The 19,273-nt window shown below is 38.8% G+C and overlaps 1 protein-coding gene across 1 annotated transcript; it reads left to right on the plus strand.

The window, feature by feature from the left end:
• Nucleotides 1–842: 842 nt before the first annotated feature.
• LOC111860550 (zinc finger protein ZIC 3-like) lies at nucleotides 843–4,304 on the plus strand. The gene is made up of 3 exons (XM_023844359.2): nucleotides 843–2,097; nucleotides 3,007–3,170; nucleotides 3,406–4,304. Exons 1-3 carry the CDS (start codon nucleotides 1,032–1,034, stop codon nucleotides 3,586–3,588), a joined length of 1,413 nt encoding a protein of 470 aa, XP_023700127.2. The 5' UTR covers nucleotides 843–1,031; the 3' UTR covers nucleotides 3,589–4,304.
• Nucleotides 4,305–19,273: the final 14,969 nt, after the last annotated feature.

The raw sequence follows: 19,273 nt of genomic DNA on the forward strand, positions 1-19,273 counted from the left end.
CCTATAGCTCTTTGGTACAAACGAACCCCCTCCCTCACAGCTTCAATAAAGCAAGATTTCGGAACTCTGCCAAATGTACTCATAGCCGCGTGAAATGAAATGCAAGACAAACTGATAATAATTAATGAATAATATATAGGCCCACCATTAAACATCACTACAATATCATCCTACATATGCGACAGGATTAAACAAATTTAGAAATTTTGTAAATTTGTTTAATCTCAATTAATTGCAAAAATATTCGCTTTGAAATTTCACGTTAGAAAACTCATTTCGTTTCAGAAACTTTAGATTTTTTTTTACTTCAATAAAGTTAAATTCGGGAAGCATTCAATTACACAAGTGTTTATATAAGTTTCAAAAATTACATATACACACGCACACACGATGTTGTATACAATCTGGCTATTTTTTTTAATGCAACAGCTGCAGCGATTCGACAGCATAGAAGGTTGTAGCAACAGGAAACATAATACGCATACATTTTACGTATTGTACATGCATATATTTGCTCCAAGTTTTTTTTAACGTAGTCTGCTAAATAAAATATCTTTAGTCATTTTACATGTGTACAATAGTTAGCTAGTTACAAAAAAGTAAGATTTATTCATGCGAGACATTCCGCTGCCTTACCTGCAAATAATACCTCGCCTAACCAATCAAAATAAAGCTTCGAGTCGAACTGCCATTTTCAATATCAAACTGTGCCAATCAAAAAGTATCTAGCCAATTAATTTACTAAGCTTTTGTCACGTGTCAGTGAGGTAGCGGGATTCTCATTGGCTACTGTAGGACTGCCTCCAGAGTTCATTTATGTGCTGGGAGTGAGTGATTGACTTTATCAGTCCAAGGACATCATTCACTTGGAAAGGGGGGGAAGTTCGATCCTCTTTTTAAAGGATCGCATTTGCGGGAGTTTTTTTCCTCCCCTAGTTACCAAGACAAGAAGCATTTTGTTTATTATGCGACAGTTTAGTGTTATCTGCTTTTAAAATTCTACATCATTGGTCACAGTAAGTTGCTAGTTTATGAACGTGAGTTTTAACATTTTGCATAAAAACCGCATCTTTTGCTTTACTTTCTATTTCTTTTGCTCTGAAATGACCATGCTGCTTGACAGCGGTCCACAGTTCTCGGCGTTAGGCGTTGGAGGCTTTGGGACGCCGAGGCATCATGAGATGGGAAATAGGGATCCTGGACTGGGGCTCAATCCCTTTGGAGATTCATCACATTCTGCTGCCTTCAAGCTCAGCCCCGTAGCTCACGATATTGCCGCCAGCCAGACTTCTGCTTTCACGGCACAAGCCTCTGGTTATGCAGCAGCTCTCGGACACCACCACCACCACAGCAGCCAGGTGGGATCCTATGGTACCGCAGCGTTCAATTCTACGCGGGATTTTTTGTTCAGAAACCGTGCAGCAGGTATCGGAGAGTCTGCGGCGAGTAACGCGCAGCATGGGATCTTTGGTCCTTCGGCGGGGAGTCTGCACGGACCCACCGGGATCTCTGAAACGGCGGGACACCTCTTGTTTCCAGGACTCCACGAGCAAGCCACGAGTCACACTTCGCCGACGGGACATGTAGTAAACACGCAAATGCATCTTGGTTTACGCGGAGATATTTTTGGAAGACCGGATCCTTACCGACCGGTTACCAGTCCTCGTACAGACCCTTACGGTGCTACCCAGTTGCACAACTACAATCACTCTATCAACGTGAACATGCCGACGCATCACGGACCTGGGGCTTTCTTTAGATATATGAGGCAGCCCATTAAACAAGAAATGTCCTGTAAGTGGATAGATGAGAACCAGATGAATCGGGCGAAAAAGACATGTGACAGGACTTTCAGCACCATGCATGAGTTAGTTACGCACGTCTCTATGGAACATGTTGGCGGCCCGGAGCAAAGTCATCATACTTGTTTCTGGGAAGACTGTCCCAGGGAAGGGAAGTCTTTTAAAGCCAAATACAAACTTGTTAATCACATACGAGTGCATACTGGTGAAAAACCATTCCCCTGTCCGTTCCCTGGGTGTGGAAAAATATTTGCCAGATCGGAAAATTTGAAAATTCACAAAAGAACACACACAGGTAATATATTTTAATGTTTTACGTTGATTTTGTGCTCTCTTCACAAATGCAAGATGTAATATTTGGCGTAAGGAGTTTCCGCATAAAAATAGGATGTAATGTATCCGATGGAGCTTAAGGAGCCTTTTTCGTCATTAACTGGATAAAAGAAACCGTTGAATCTCGTCTACGGTGTTGCTGGGGGCCTCCGCTGTTTATTTATTCTTAAAAAAAATACTAGCCTTCAACATCAAGATTTAAATAGTAGAAGAGTTTATATTAAAATACTGTTGAATTATGAGTGTTATGGGACTGTGTAACGGTAAATGTAAAAAGGGCGCCTGCCTTTTGCTGACATTGGAAATTCGGTTGTTATTTGGGAGTTTGCAGCCGCCTCCCTGCCCATTGTGACCGGCACATCAGTATGTGTGAGCTGCTGCTCCTGGCCTAACGTGTTTATCCAAGTTGACAAACTACTTCCGCTAGTTACGGTTGTTTATTGGCTAGCAGTCTGTGTAAGGTTGTTGTTCCTAGATTATATTTGATTTTCCATTACTTTGATAGGCAACTGCTATATAAGATGACTAGGTATTAAGATAAAATAACTATTATTGTAGTCTCCGAAGTGGCTGGGAAAAAATAAGCCCATCTAGACTAAAGTGTCTATATTTAAGTGAACCCACTGGTGCATTCATACCTATGAGTGCTGTGAGTATTTCTAATGCCGTGTCCCAATTGACTCTTATTCAGCCGTTTACTGGGTCGCCGAGTGTAAACTGCGGGTCAAAATGTATCGTGATTCCTTGCAGGACTGTCAGTTGGTCCAAATTCTTTACCGAGTGGGGGAGTGCGAACGTGGGGTGAAAATGTTTAGTTAGCCTACCAAGTAAGTTTGTTTCACGTCAAAATGTGTGTGTTTTTCTCCTGCAGGTGAAAAGCCGTTTAAGTGCGAGTTCGAGGGTTGTGACAGACGCTTTGCAAACAGCAGCGACAGAAAAAAGCACATGCACGTGCACACTTCAGACAAGCCGTACATTTGTAAAGTCTGTGACAAGTCCTACACACATCCTAGCTCTCTCAGGAAACACATGAAGGTAATGCTCCACAAACACATTTCCACCTGGTGTTATGAAGGCAATCATTTGCAAAGGATACTGAAGTGATTTTATTTTAGGATTAGATTTAGTGTCGCTTGGTATATATAGCGTACTAATATTTTGGAATATGCAATTATTTTACAGAAACCAATTTGGAACTACTATTATTATTATTATTATTATTATTATTATTATTATTATTATTATAGTAATTGTAAAAATAATCTTGCAGGTTCACGAGTCTCAAGGTTCAGAGTCCTCTCCAGCTGCGAGCTCCGGGTATGAATCGTCCACACCACCCGCTCTAGTGTCAGCAAACAGCGAAGACGCGACAAAACCGCCCTCATCAAGCATGCAAAACGCCCCAACACACAACGAGGGACTTCCGCCCAACTTTAACGAATGGTACGTTTGAAATCCAGCAGCAAAAGTGGACCAAAAGGTTAAAGAAACCCAAACCACTTGCACCCAGAGGTGTTTCAAAACGGTTAATGGAGCTACTTTACGAGGAGACGAGATGGCGTCAGATTCGCCGCGCCGTCAGCCCTCGTCCCTTCTCAGGATTAAAAAAAAAAGACTTTTATTCTGAGCGAGAAGTAGAATTATAAAAATACGACACTGCTTTCTAAAAATCAACCAATGGAGAAGTCCATGTTAAGCTGAAAGATAATTTTATTTTTACTTGTATTTTTTTCTCAAAATCGTATTTAAAATAAATAAAAAGGAATAATCCTTCACGATGGATCATATAAGGGTGATGCTCAGGTCACCATTTAATTGATTGTTAAAACTTCACACAGTCTTAAAAAACGTGCCAAAGTCTTTGTCTTGAACTTGAACAACAATGAATATATGCTCCTGAATGTATTTTCCTTATTTTATGCGGTCTAATCTTTTGTCATTATCCGTTTTCAGGTTGAGAAATGTGGTATTCGATTATGATTGTCACCCTTGAATAAACCGTTGCCTTTTGTTAATAACAATGTAAATACATAACCATGATGCCATATTTATCCATTTGTAATTTAATTATCGGCATAAGTTCTGAAAATGATATTTATGGAAATGTTTTCTAACACTATGTACAGTTTTGAGTCGATAACATTAAAATTCTCAAATATAAAGCTCACATATTGCAATTGTATCTGTTTTTTAAATACATACTTTTGTCTCAAAACACGGTAAAAAAAAAAAAATACGCACGTGGATGGACGTTTGTATTATACTGTTTTATTCCCACTCACTCTGTTTAGCGTGTGAGGAAAGTTATAAAAACCTATTTTAGCCTTTCAGAAATCTGTTAATGCATTATATAGAGGCAGCGCTAACAATGTAGCATGTAACATTCAAACTTCCCGCGAGCAGTGTGTCGTGAACTTTTAATACATATTAATTTATTTTCATCGCTCTTATGTTTTCCCATGCTATTGTGAAGCCTGTCTGATGGTGTTGTGAAAATACAAAATTAAAAGTAAATTTGAAGAAAAAAGTAAAGTAACGTTTTTGTCATGGGTTTAGGTAAAACCGCCGTTGGTTTAGGAATATTGATTAGGCTCCAAGTGCTTTCCACCATTATCTCAATGTACTTCCGTTTTCATTTTTACCATAATGTAGGCTTCTCTTCGAATACATACAGCCAGTATTTTGTAGGCCTTCATGACTGCATAGTGACTGTATTCAAAGTGGGAAGTGGGGAAGTTGCATACAGTTGTCAGACATAAATTCAAAATGATGTTTAAAGTAACGGGACTCTCCCTGTTATTTGAGGTTACAGAAAATAACCTCTAGTTCCGTTATTGTCCCAGCGTATATTGTCTTTGTAGATGTAAATATGTGTTCCAGTGATTGCATTAATGTCACAGCACAGTAACTTAAAAATAAAAGTTTGTCTGTCAGTATCCTTGTTATAATGTAGTTTTTCTGTAAAATAAAAATGACCAATTATTTGTGTAGCATCATCAATGTATTAATAAACACTGGATTGCACTATAATACATTGTCGCTCGGAAAATTACACCGAAATAAAGCCAATAAGTAGATGCCGGTAAATGTAACAAAACTCGTATTTTTATTTCGGTTTTAAAGATTTTCAAGTAGCGGACAGTGTAACCAGGATCTGTGTTCGCGAAGGTCAACACTTTCCGAAGTACTATAAAGTCTTTAACATTAAGGAAATTACCTCCGTTCAGTATATCATTATAACAGTATAGGCCGAATTAAAACTCCAGATAATTTGTTCGCCACTTCCCACATTTTTAACCCAAACTCTCGGAATATTATTAAAAAGAAAACAATGCGGAAAACAAGAAACACTGCACCAACAAGCATTTAGGCAGCGCAGCTACTTTTCGGAAATAAGATCATAAAATGAAATTCTAAATAAATTCCGTCATTTATTTACAAAGTAACCTTAGACTGAGAGAAGACACTGAGATTTCGAACTAAACATACCCTTTAACAACAATGTTAAATACACAGCGTCCCATGAGCAACTTTAATGCGTCAAGGCGAATTGCTATGACAACAGGACTGCTGGTTTTTTTAATGCATATATCAGCTGAGAAGATGAGTTGCAAGTGCAGTTCTTAATTTCATAACTGCATATTGTAAGATTATAACTAAATTAATCGATGAGAAGATTACACAAAATAAATAACGTCTCATATTTATCTGTCAATGCCAGCAACACTTCCTTGTTGAGGTGGTGAACAATGCCTCACGATTGAGGGCCTCAAAGTGTTAAATAGGTACTTAATGGTAGAAAGTGTGCATCAGGAGACATAAATACAGTATTTAAGCTGGGGCATATATGCAAAAATATGTAAAAGGAGGTTAATATACAATATTAATATCAATATTTTAAAGGTTAATATCTGTAATTGTGTTACAAAACAGTTTTACTTACTGCTGTAATGGTATGCAATTACTTCCTGTTGGGGAAATTTTGAAAAACAAATTATTTTTGTGAAACTATGCCATAAAACCCATACACAAAGGGTTTAGTATATTTCAAAACCAGAAAGTGTTTTGTTTTTGTCTATGGTGTATTTAAAATACATGAAAATGAAAATGTGATTTTAAAAAACAGCCCAAACTATGCAGACAGTAATAGGTTGTAGTAAACAATGACAGAGTGATAATCACTGGGCTCCTTCTTTACAACTTCTGTGGTTGTTCGGCCCCATCCATTTTATATATGGATTATTATAAGTAAATTAACATTCTCCTACACTATTATTTGTTGGACAACAAAAATGTTCAGAATATGTGTTTAAATGTGTGGTCCACTATCAAACATGTTAATTTCCATAATTATTTGTTAAGCTGTAGCAAGTCTATATTATAAAATACTTTATATTAAATGAAAGACAGGCTCCACAACTGCAGAAACGCAAATACACTGGCACAAAACATGCAATATTATAATCCAGCTGCAGAAACGCAAATACACTGGCACAAAACATGCAATATTATAATCCAGCTGCAGAAACCCAAATACACTGGCACAAAACATGCAATATTATAATCCAGCTGCAGAAACGCAAATACACTGGCACAAACATGCCATATTATAATTTGCAGCTTCAGAAATGCAAATACACTGGCACAAAACATGCAATATTATAATCCAGCTGTAGGTTTTTTTGCACTATAACAACAGACTACATTTCCCTTTTTGCACAGGCACATATAATCTGCCCTGACAGATCCAGTTGCTGCAGACTAGCATAAAGTTACAATATGGCGGCATCTGATGGCGTGGTCACCTAATAAAGATCCCAGTGAAGTCAGCGAACCGACTCAGTGTTAGATCTGCATGTTCATCTCAACCCAGTACAATGCTGTCGCATTTCACCAGACGATCTTCAAGATAACTAAAATCATTTCATTAGTGGTTTCACAAGGACTGCAGAATCAGTCAGTTTGCATTCTACACATGGTGATGATGAACAGTAAATGTGCTGTTTTCATTACAGAGTGCAAACTCAATTTCCAATTTGCAAGGTCTCAAAAGACTGAAAAGCTGCTCTGTCACAATGTTATAGGGATTTTTAGTGAAGCGAGACAATGAAAATCACCCCTCTTCCACACAATCATTTTTTTAAGCCTTGCTTACACTTCAGTATTAAGCAAGAATTCAGTATTATATCATCTTTTAAAAACCACCAGAGGCTGCTGACTGAACGGAAAGCGACTTCATGGGAAAAGAGCAGGAATGGGATGGGAAGCTCGTGGGGGGCAAACATTCACCTGATAATCAGATCACAAATATATTTCTTTTAGGGTAGGCCTATTTAAACAACAGTTTTTGCAGAATTAAACAACAATATCAGTTAATCAAAATATCAAGCAGGAACCATCTTAAATAACCTATCTGGAGAAGCCAGATATTAAAGGGTCATTTATATTTTACACAGAAATGCATACTTAACAAACAGCCACTATGCCCATATAAATGTGGATCATGAGGCCTGCTCTCTTTCTCCAAGCCCTAGTCCACATGCAGTTGTCTAGCAGCTACAACTGACTATCCGCTCCACTCCGTACACATTGACTAAGACTGTGTACCGTAAAACAGTTTATAGGTGTGTAAGCGTGAAGATTCCTGCAGATCTTTGGAAAGGTGTCATCGGGTTTTGCGAGAACGACATACTGTGCTGCCTTTGACCTTCTGCTCAGTCGCACACTGGGTATTTGTAAGGGGAGCTTGGAAGCGCGGCCCGAGCATATAAAATAAGCAGCATCCGAAGCGCTTCTGTCACGGAACACGCTTTACGAGATCCTTGCCCAGTTTATAATGTGTAATGTGAGTTCGCCTACACCTCCATATACGAAGCGGCTGGCCAGCGCCTTTCCCGCGCGTTATTTATATTTTCAAAAATCCTCCTATCCATCCATTCAACCATCCATCCATTTCCCATGCCAGCTAGTCCCATACAGTATATGTTAAAAACGGGTGGAATATTAAATCTACCAAAACCAGGTCTGCTTAGTCCGATTTATCCGTAAAAATTGTTTATTATATATTTATCGCACACATTAGCCGAAATTTTAAAGTAAAATGCGACCCGTTTAAACGCGTATGTTCGTGATATCACAAGTATAGGCCTACAAGCCAGTATGTGACGTTTGTCTAAAATGAAACGTATAGCATCATAAAATTCCAAAAAAGCGCATTTCATGATTTTTTTTCCAACGTAAAAAATGCCATGTAATCTTTACCTATCGACAATAAAAGTAATATTTACCTATTGACTAAACGCAAATCGTATCGTGCTCCTGATTTACAAGAAGTAATAACTGAATCGTGCCACATATATAGTGTGATTATGTAATATTATGGACTGCTGTATATTATTTTAGTTTTAACCTTAATTATGTAACCGCTAAGTTTTGATAACATGTTAAGCAATAATTACCACTGAATAGTTTGAGAGGCTCTTTCACGTCACGCTGTGCAGGGAGTATATGAACATTTATATGAGATTATTTAATTTCCTCTTACATGACTATAACTTTTGTGATGGAATTATTATTTAATTATTATTATTTAAGTGACTGAATTGCTCAGTGTTTAGTTTAAGGTGTCTCTATAACTTAAATTAATTAGCAACTTACAACTATATAATCGTTTTCTTACTTCATGTCAGAAGTTCCTTTTAAATGAAACCAGTCCGTATTGTATTATAGCCCATAATAGTATTCCGTAAACTTTAAGCTGTTGTAGCAATGGGTATGGCCAGAATTACCAAGGCAAAGAAACTTTTTATTGAGCCAAAGAAACATTTTATTTTGCAATGAAAACGCAGGAAATTGAAACAGAAAGACTCGCAACTTTGACGGTTAATTTTTGCCTGAGGGAGTTTAATTTATTGTATAATGCTGTACATTAGGTACGACGTACTCCATCTGTCACAACATATAATATTGGGTTTATTCTCAATCATTTAATCCAAACTCAATCACTATTAAAAATTCATAAATCAGCTTAAATGTATTGAAATTTACGGTCCTCAAATTACGGCATAGGGCACTAGGATGTTAATTTCACCTGTAATTTACAAGTTAGGTGCTGAATATTCAATGAACCTTAAGGAGAATAATACAGGATACGCTCCTCAGAAAGTTCCATTAGGACCTGCACCAAGGCCGCTGTGACTGAAAAAGGATCGAACAATAGCATTGTCATGTACCTTGAATCAAAGGACCCTAGACCCCAGCCATTCGGGGACATTTCGTTGCATATTTCACTTGTAAGCAGTCGAATACTTTGCAATATACTTCTCTGGGTCAAATCTTCTTCATAATGTTTTGGTTTTGTATTGGGTGACAGTTTAAATTGGTTTTCAAGTGTAAAAGTTAAAGTGCAAGATCAACAGCTGACCTCTCGCCCGAAAGCGGTCCATCCCCCTCAGAACAATACAGACCTCACGAGGAAGATGCACCGAGTCAGCCTGATTTACACTGATTGATAGCAAACTATACCTAAATAATCAATATTTGGATAGAGCAATGTATATCGACTGTACGTTTGTCGCCATTCACAATTTCCCCACCTTTGATAGAGATAGATAGATAGACAGATAGATAGATAGATAGAATTCGCTATAGGTAAAATAAATAAATAAAATGTAGCCTACTCAACATTCGGATTTAACAATATTGTTATACGTCCCTTTAACAGCTGTCTGACATGCACATTTAATACATGAATTCCACACATTCTTTCAACAGGATAAGTGGTTCATACGTTCTTATCTGTTCACGCACTCGAGGTAGTCTAACATGTTGTAAGATCATAGCATTAAGTCTGCGAGTCATGTCAAACTGCCATTAAATGTGATTTATGTGCTGCATCTTTTCTAGTTTAGGACACATCATGTCCCTCATGCCCATCTGTTGCTTATGTGCGTTTTAGTTTATTGTAACATTCCCTCAACCATTTGTCATGACATTGTCATTAATAAGAAATTAAATCTCAACTTAATACTAATGTTACTTCCTTTAACGACAGTTAATCTCGGAAGATTTTAATCCTCAACTACAGCAATTTTAATTCTTTATCGTAAGAAAAAGTGTCAGAAATCCTTAAGAATGCCACAGACCTGGCAGGCGAGAGTGAGTTAATGTGTCCTTAGAGTGTAAGTTACAGCGGTAACGCCTTATTCAGCGAAGCAGATGTTGTGCAATGGTAATTCAGCTCTTCACAATGTTGTCCTGTCATTTGATCGTCTTATTCAGTCCCATTGAAAGACTTATTTTAAAGCAATTGACATTTTTTGACACTTCACCGGTATAGATGCACCCCTCGCGACTTTCACTCCTAAAGCTATCGTTAAGGTGACCTTATTTCGGTTAGTAAGTCTAGACTAATTGCTGACACGATCTGATGAGGTACTTCAAGCGTTGCAACCTCACTGGACGTGAAAGGCTTTGCCAGTCATCGATAACGTGCTTAAGCAAGGTCAAGACTGAAACACCGTTAAATTTGCCTAGCTGTCGAACATTTAATTAATTAAGACTTTTCCGAAAATTAAAGACTCAAGCGATACTCCCTTAAATTATTTGATCAAACGACAGGTATCACACAAAAGCTAAAATAATTAGAGCTATCATACACCGCTAAGGGTCATCCTCATTTATCTGTTTTAGTCCTTTTTGTAAACTGCGATGGCCATTGATTTTTATTTTGTACGCATTAAAAGCAAATTTAAACCTGTATGTTACCGAGGGAAACTCCGATGATTAGATAGTTGTTTGAAAATCTTGTATCACCGAAGCTTCTGCTGGTAAGTTTGCAAATGAATAGCCATTCTGCATCTTTTGTTGTTTGGCCCTACAAATTTCCCACTGAGTGCCTAGCCTCGAGGGACAATTAAAAGTACAGATCAGTGCTTTACAAGAACCTCATCCCTTTTGATTAGGAACCAGTGAATATTCAGGACTGAAGAAAAAATTGAATGAACTAATGAATGAATGAGGGGAAATGAATATCTAAAGCTCTTTGGCACAAATGAAGGATCTGTAAAACATTGCTTTTAGAATCCAAAGATTAGTTTAGTAATTACTGACAAGGCTATTTATCTATAAGATCTAATATAATCTTGAAAAAGCTCTTTGAACTTTTTGGCTTTATCCCGGGAATGCCTAAAATTAAGCATTAATTCTACATTAACACGTTTTTATAATATAATTTCAAAATGCAATCCAAAAGAAGTTTTGTGCAGAGTATGATAGGCTGACCAATCAAAGCATTTTCACTCTTACAAACTCACAGAAAAGCTCATCTTTTAAAATGTTTTAATCTAGGCAAAAATGCAATGGTTCCTGTAGTGTACATTTTTACACAAGTTCAGCGCATACCCGTCAACCTAAAATAATATCTCGCGTAACTTTAGCACAGTCACGCACATAACCGTTTCCAAAATGGAAGCAAACTGTATATTGCAAAAATGTTCATTTAAAATCACCCAACGACAATAAAATCTAAGTAAATGTGGGAATTCTTTTAAATGTTTTACTGAAGCTTTCAAATCGTCAGCGTCATAAGTAACACGTCACATAAAACAAAAGGGATAAACATTTTTTTTTTCTTGGACGATGTACAAAGTGAAGTATTTGGCCTACAGCTAAAAAAGACAGACTTGATTAATTTGTCATCTTATGGGTCTAACCTCCACCTGTGTCTTTATTTGGTGATCACTGCACTAAGTTCTTAATCTACAAGCTTCTTAAGGAGGCTGCAGATTTATCCATCTTAAATGGGCCCAGACAGGGCTTTGAGCTTTAATTGAATAATGATTGAACAACAACTTTAAATCTCTGCAGAGCACCCTTCATGCGTCCAGTATATTTAGGGTGTTAATTAGACAGACCAAAGCCACAAAGGCCTTTTCCATTCAGGAAGCTGATGTGCTGATGGCCTGCCACTGTACTGCACTGCCACTGTACCGCACTGCCACTGTACTGCACATTCTGACCATACTTTGCAGCCAGCAAGTGATTCCAGTGCACTTTCCATGGTGTTCACTCAAAAAATAAAGCTGTGTATAAACATTAACACATTTTTGTTAAATGTATTTATTTTTCTTTTGTTTGATCTTGTGTTTCATGCCTTGGGTTCTAGAAAAACTTTCGGCAACTTGCTTTATCTGCAAAATGGGGAAATATTTTGCTTCCATCATTTTCACCATGAAAATATGGTTTAAGAAAATAGAACTAAGAAAATAAAAACTTTGTGGGCGTTTGGTGGCCTCTTGCATAACTGCTGTGCAACAATGTATATATTGTCTTAAGCAGAGAAGTTTCTAGCTATTGAAAAATCAGGGGATCAAGGTTTTTTTTGAAGGGAGATTGATATGGGGGCTAAAATACTCCGGGTTATAGCCCCAAGTGACCGGACCTAACGACGCTCGTGGTCTTAAGCATATTTCAGTGTCGTGACGATTTTGTTTTAAAATAATAATCTATTACTGTGAGCCTCAATAAACACACTGCTCTGGGAAGAAGTAGAGGGTGCATTTGAATGGTTCTCATTTCGGGTAAAATAGCTTGGGGCCTGCATATGTACACGAGAGCAAGTATGTTTCATGGAAATATTTTTGCAAGAAAACAGAAATGTAAACAGTCATGGTCAACAAGATGAATGATGGAAGAGACTGGTTTGTCACACAGTTGTGTGTTTAAAGTGTATGAAACTACGCACATAATCAGAGGCTGTGGGCAATTCAGAGATGCCACATCACAGCCGCAAGTTTAAGGTTGGAAGATGGATGGATGGATGGATGGATAAGAAATATTGTACTCTTCGACAAGAACAGATTAAAATAGAAAAATCCCAATATAAACTCTTTTCCTTTTGAGCTTCACAAATTACTTGACAGATCATTTTCAAACATTTTCTCATGACAAGAATGACCGAAAACTCCGCTCACTCTGTAATCAGTCATCATTCTTCATCGAAACAGCCATCCGAGTTTGAGAAGTTTGAATAGCTGGTGAAAGACTGTCGTGGGGGGAGGGGGGTTGGGGGGGGGGGGGCTGATCCTTTTCCAGAACCTTCACCTGAGGCCCAAAGCTTTGAGAAGGTAAGCATGTGCCATACTACATAGAGTGTGACACAGATGCAGAGGAATTTTGCTGGAGGTGACTTGCGCCATCCCTGGAGCCAGCAGAGGAGCTGATCGATAGGGCAGCTGTTGCCATTGGTGATCTGGCGTAGGCCTGATCAGTATCTCACTGGGGCCTGATCAGTATCTCACTGGGGCCTGATCAGTATCTCACTGGGGCCTGATCAGTATCTCACTGGGGCCTGATCAGTATCTCACTGGGGCCTGATCAGTATCTCACTGGCGCCTGATCAGTATCTCACTGGGGCCTGATCAGTATCTCACTGGGGCCTGATCAGTATCTCACTGGGGCCTGATCAGTATCTCACTGGGAGCATCCCCTGGAACCAAAGCCCCTCCCTCACGCAATAAACAAACCGAGCAAAGTGCATCAGTATCGTACAGCCCACAAACGAGCAGCTCACCGTAACTCTGACGCTCAGAGCTGAGGGTTTCCACAGCTCACAAGTGTAAAAGGGCGCTTTGGCTGAGCAGGACGACACAGGAAAATCACCACCATTCCCTTTCCGTGTTTCTTCATCCTTTTTTAGTTCACCTTCAGGTTGTCTTTGACTTCAGAAACCCAACGCTACTGCTAACCAGACATCATGCGGATTTCTGTGCTTTCTCGCTAACTGGTATATGGAAAGGCTGGTGGGTCTGATCCAGCTTAGCAACCGCTGAAACGTCATGGCGACGCAGACAGGAACTCTCTGCAGCTTATCTATGACTGTATAGCCTATTACACTTTACTTTATAAAATCTCTCCTAAACACATTGACCACCAAATGATTACTATGCATATAATACAAAGCAAAGCGGCTTATATAATAAGGTTATAAATGTTCTCTTCGTGACAGAGAGAATTGTGCACATTTCCAGCAGTAATGCATTATTCATTATTCTGCCATAGCAGCTTAAGGTGTGTTAATGTCACACATTATAGACACTCCGTCACACATTTAAACATGAATCTGAGGTATTACTGAGGTAACAGCCCATTTAAATAAACCTAGATGATGCCAGAACTGTTTCTGGAGATATTTACTATAGTTTTGTTTATATGTAAAAATGCATATCCCAGTATATCCATATCCATACATAGCTCCCAGTGGGACCTTTGACGGAATATTCAGTACTTCAGCTCAGGATCAATGAACAATCAGCAGCTGTCTTCACATTTAATAGGAGAGATACTCTATGAGTAGAGAAAGATAGGTGTGCAGCTGGTGAAGGAGGACACAGTGCAGAGGAAGAGCGTTGTCTGCACCCTGAAGTCAACAGAAACTTTCTGTTCCATCTCAGCTATACATTTGCATTGTGCCCTTCCAGGGTTCGCAAAGACTAATCTTTAGAATCACTAACAAAAAATGAAAAAGAAAACGAATGCGTTAGAAATTATCTGCATATATTACTACTACTATTGATGTTTCTGATAACAATAATAAGGAAGATGATGGTTATTCATTATATGACAGTTATACATTACAGGTAAACAATAAATTGATATTGTTACATGTTTTATGGTTCTTGTCTCTGTTTTCAAGGCTCAGAATGGAAGAAATCAGGTTATTACCGACCCACTATGCATCTGCCTGAACCTCTCATTTGAAGTGAGGCTGAGGACAACCTCAGTCATTAAACAGCTCACTCTCAACTTTAAATAGTGTAATATACAAGAACCTCATTTAAAATCATAAGATCAAATCGCGTTCGGTTCAGCTGAGCAGTGCTTTGTGCATGCGTGCGCGTGTGTATGCGTGCGTGTGTGTGTGCGTGCGTGCGTGTGTGCGTGCGTGTGTGTGTGAGTGTGTTTGTGTGCGTGTGTGCGTGCGTGTGTGCGGAGGCGGGGTCTATTTCATAATGCGTCATCACCGACATTCGTTTTTTAGTTGCGCTTGATTAAGCTGATGTACACAAATCAGAACGCTTAACCTGAATCAAAACAATAATTTCATTTTACCATTATATACACATACATACACAGGTGACTGGAAAATCGTGGGCAGGTTTGAAGAGCCCGCTGTCACAACCTGTTACAAATAGCAGGGCCCGGGTCGCGGGGCCTCACTGACTCACTGGAGCGAAGCACCACTTCACCGAACGCTCCTCTGCTAAAGTCACTGGAGTTATTTACAGCATATATCACAATCAAAAGGTCCATTAAACCTTGCAAGGAAAATGCTGTACTTCCTTGACACTTCATTATCTAAACAGCGACTCAGATAAATGCAGATAATCTCTGTTACTTTGTTACTAATCAACTGTTTCGACACAAGGAACTGCCGGCTCCTACATTTTTATGCAATGCGTAATGTGCATCACTAATAGTAATGGTTAATGTGTCCGGCAAGAAACTAATCAATATATAAATAAATGCCAAATTCTGTCCACGTCTGTACCTTTATTCCTGTGAGATTTTTTGGTTGTTACCTAAATAAGGTGAAATCTAGGGCAATCACACTCAAGTAGGCTGGCTGTCCGAGTCAGTGAAGTGTGAAATTACCACAGCAGACAGCCCAGATAATGGCACAGAAGGAGACTAATGTTCTCGCTACATTCACCCAACATTTCTATAATGGCTAAATTAGGAGTGAAAAAAATGGATTTCCTAAAACTCAGCTCATTTTCATGCAGTTGTTTTTCATTCTTACATTTTTATTTTGTGATTTTTTTTTCAATAACGTTCCTCATTTTCTTCTTCTTTTCCTGTTTGCATATTTCATTAAGACCGTTCCCCAATTTAGAGTGGATTATATGTGATGCACTTGAACAAGCATCTTAAAAATGGAGCGAACAGGATCAGTACCCAGGCTGTAGGAATGCGCAGAATGTATATGGTTCTGAAACTAAGGGCCGTTTCCATTGGGAAAGCAGTGCCGTTCATGAACCAGTCAGATGGGACAGCAGAATGGTTAATATTGGCAATTTACAAACAAGCTAGAATTCGATCATGTAGTCCATCCCCAGCTTCAGCACCCTCGAGTCGTTTCAGGCAACCTGTTGGGCTTTCTTACATCTTTGTGTGATTCCTTGATGCTTCACCTATATAGATTATAAAAGTATCAGCTTTCTGTATGTATTCTGATCGGCCCCCTAACGCTCACTGTGAACAAACCCAACTGCACCTTTGTAACACAAGACTCCACACCAAGCATTCTGATCATTCCCCCCCCCCCATGATTAAATTCCTCCCATTGTCAATTCCAGCAATGGTTGTTAAGCTCACATTGCTTTATTTTTTAAATCATTAGCGTTTCAATTACGATTGCGTAACATTCATTTGAAAATCTTTGATATAGCTTTCCATTGTGATTCTTTTATTACAAACATTTACAGTTAAGCTTTGCTTAAGCTGTGCGCTTTGTGTCTTAAATCTAAGTCTTTTTAATTTGATAAAAAATAAATGAGCCACGACAATTATCTGAATATCTGCCAACAGACCACAGTAGTACAGCAGCTGTCTTTCTATTAGTTGCAGTAATTATTTCGTCTACTAATGTGCCTTTGGATTCATTCAAAGTCAGCGAAGACTCCACAGTACATCCCATTCAGCACAGTTATGTCTGTCAAACTGCAATCCACTTCTCTTTTACACATCAGACCAAACCCTAAATAGCTTCCCTAGTTCACCGACTCACTCCGTAACCCATGTTGCGGATCCTGAAAGTTCTGGGGATCATAATTCTGAAGGTCAAGATTTGACATAAAGATTTGTATTCATACATTTTTCTTTCTGCAGTTCAGAAATGTACTCAACTACTCCGAAGCTTGCGACATAAGTTTCTCTCCAGAACCATTTCGGTTCATAATATTTCATCGGATGTGAGTCATAACGCATAGCATTTACAATTAAACTGTCTTGATTGCTCTCAGTTCCTCTCACAAAATGGCATACTTAGCAGCTGCTTACTAATCCTCAAAGACAAGGAATCAAAGCCATACATATAGGGGATTACACAGACACCGCAGGACAAATACGTATTTTAAACATCTGCAAAATAGAGTTCTCCTTTTAAGTTATGCATTTCAATGCACAAATGCATAGCCGAAAATATTGCATCAGCATCAATAACAGGCATGTTGCACCCCTACATTATATTAAGTCTGTTCTCTACACGAGGGCTGTACATTTAACGACATTAAGAACATCGGTAAGACACTCTAAGAACATGGCCAAATGCATGTCAAGCAGAACATGCTTTGCAAATTCTAATTTGTTTTTTTCTCCAAAATTTATTAATGATAAGAACTGACAGATGTTTTAGGAATGGGTACTATTATTTATTTGTTTATTATTATCATTATTTTCATTATTATTACTATTATTGTTATTGCTATTATTACTAAGAAAAAGAAGAAGAACAGACAGAGTGTTTAGATCCATCCATCCATCCATTCATCCAAGTAAATATCAGTTCACGGTGAGATCCCATTGAGAATAGGGGACAGGTGCCACATTTAAAGACTAGATGCGAAGTTTAGCAAAACAATGTTTTTTTCCAGAACTGGAAAGATGTTTTACCAACCAACGCAGTTACTTATGTGACATCCAGGGCTGCCCTGCTGTCTTTCATCATCCAGATATATGTCCAGACAATGTTTATCGTCACCAAATAGTGGAAGAACGACATGCTCACCGTTACCAAAGCCAGCCTTTGCGTTTGCGCCGCTCGCTGTCACAGTACACTTACATTAAGGCAAGCCGCACAGCCCCTCTCACCTCGGACATATAAGCTGTGTTTCACGGCAGACAAGCACAGGGTTACAATGTTATGTCGTGGGCACAGAGAGGCAGCGAAGCAGGGCCAACCTCGCCTGCACCCTCACATTAAGGCCCACTGATGGCCATCTTCTTACGCCCCTTGTCCTGTCATGCTGGTGCCTTTTCATATCGGCCCATCAGAGGCCTAGCAGGCCGCGGTCGGACTCCGCGCGCTCCGTCATTAGGCCTGTCATCTCCAGCTCCCGCAGTCACACTCCAGCTATTTTCGCAGAAAATGGTGCCCAATTAAAAGTAATCGGAGGCTGATAAGCGAAAAGCTTTTCTACCCCAATGCATTTTCATCTTTTTTTTTTTCTTGGTCTGCCTTTTCAAAATTTTCCTCTCTAAAAAATTATTAATTTGGGACATCTTGAGTGCTCCTAGATTAGCATTTAAAAAAAAAAAAAAACCCAGTTTCTGTTATTTTCCTCAATCATTTATTTATTTAAATGTCAGCGGAGGTGTGAGTGGGAGGGACAGGCTACACTTCACAGCAGCAGATCCCATAAAGACCCTTTAAGTTCATGTTTCTTTTTATAATATTTTGCCCATTTTTATGCTGATTTAGCAATAGAGTGGGATCATTTATTACAGTTTCTCATGGCTAATCATTCAAAACACTTGTATTTCCTGAATTCCATTGTCTGATCTTCATGTTTTACTCTGGTTTGCCAAAGCACCCAAATACAAAAAAAATGTAATCATGAATAATTAAAAATGTTAGAGTAACATTTGTGCCATTTGTATATGTGCATATGAGTCTTTTTATTTCACAACTGAATAAATAAGCCACATTTCCCAGCATTGCAACGCAGACTGTAGTGAATAGATACCCTCAATCTTTATTGGTTGGGAAAACACATATTTCTCCATAAAAATTATTAGTATTTGCACCCTGATAACAATGGTGCTTCATGCTCATTACTGACAGCTTCCTGCAATGAACCGCTTACAAGCTGATTTCCAAGAAATACTTCGAACCACATTTATAGGGAAACATCAAGGAATCTACTTCTGAGCGGAGTTTGAAAATAGCAACTTCAGTGGAAAACACACCATCAGGTCGACGTATCACTCACTGTTGATGACTACCATTAAGAACACAAGGCATGCCCCCCCCCTCCTCCCCTCCACAGTGGATACCCCAGTGCTGCACTCCAGGCACCCGTGGAAACCGATCTCAGTGGGAACCAGCCGTCCAGACAGTGCAGCGACGTCCCTGACAG

This window comes from Paramormyrops kingsleyae, chromosome 24 (assembly GCF_048594095.1).
Source record: "Paramormyrops kingsleyae isolate MSU_618 chromosome 24, PKINGS_0.4, whole genome shotgun sequence".
Lineage (NCBI taxonomy): Eukaryota > Metazoa > Chordata > Actinopteri > Osteoglossiformes > Mormyridae > Paramormyrops > Paramormyrops kingsleyae.

Excerpts from the sequence above, each read along its gene's own strand:
- LOC111860550 (XM_023844359.2), top strand. The coding sequence starts at position 1,032 with ATGAACGTGAGTTTTAACATTTTGCATAAAAACCGCATCTTTTGCTTT. Across the intron at positions 2,098-3,006 it reads TCACAAAAGAACACACACAG|GTGAAAAGCCGTTTAAGTGC; the intron begins GTAATATATTTT and ends TTTCTCCTGCAG. Across the intron at positions 3,171-3,405 it reads CTCTCAGGAAACACATGAAG|GTTCACGAGTCTCAAGGTTC; the intron begins GTAATGCTCCAC and ends ATAATCTTGCAG.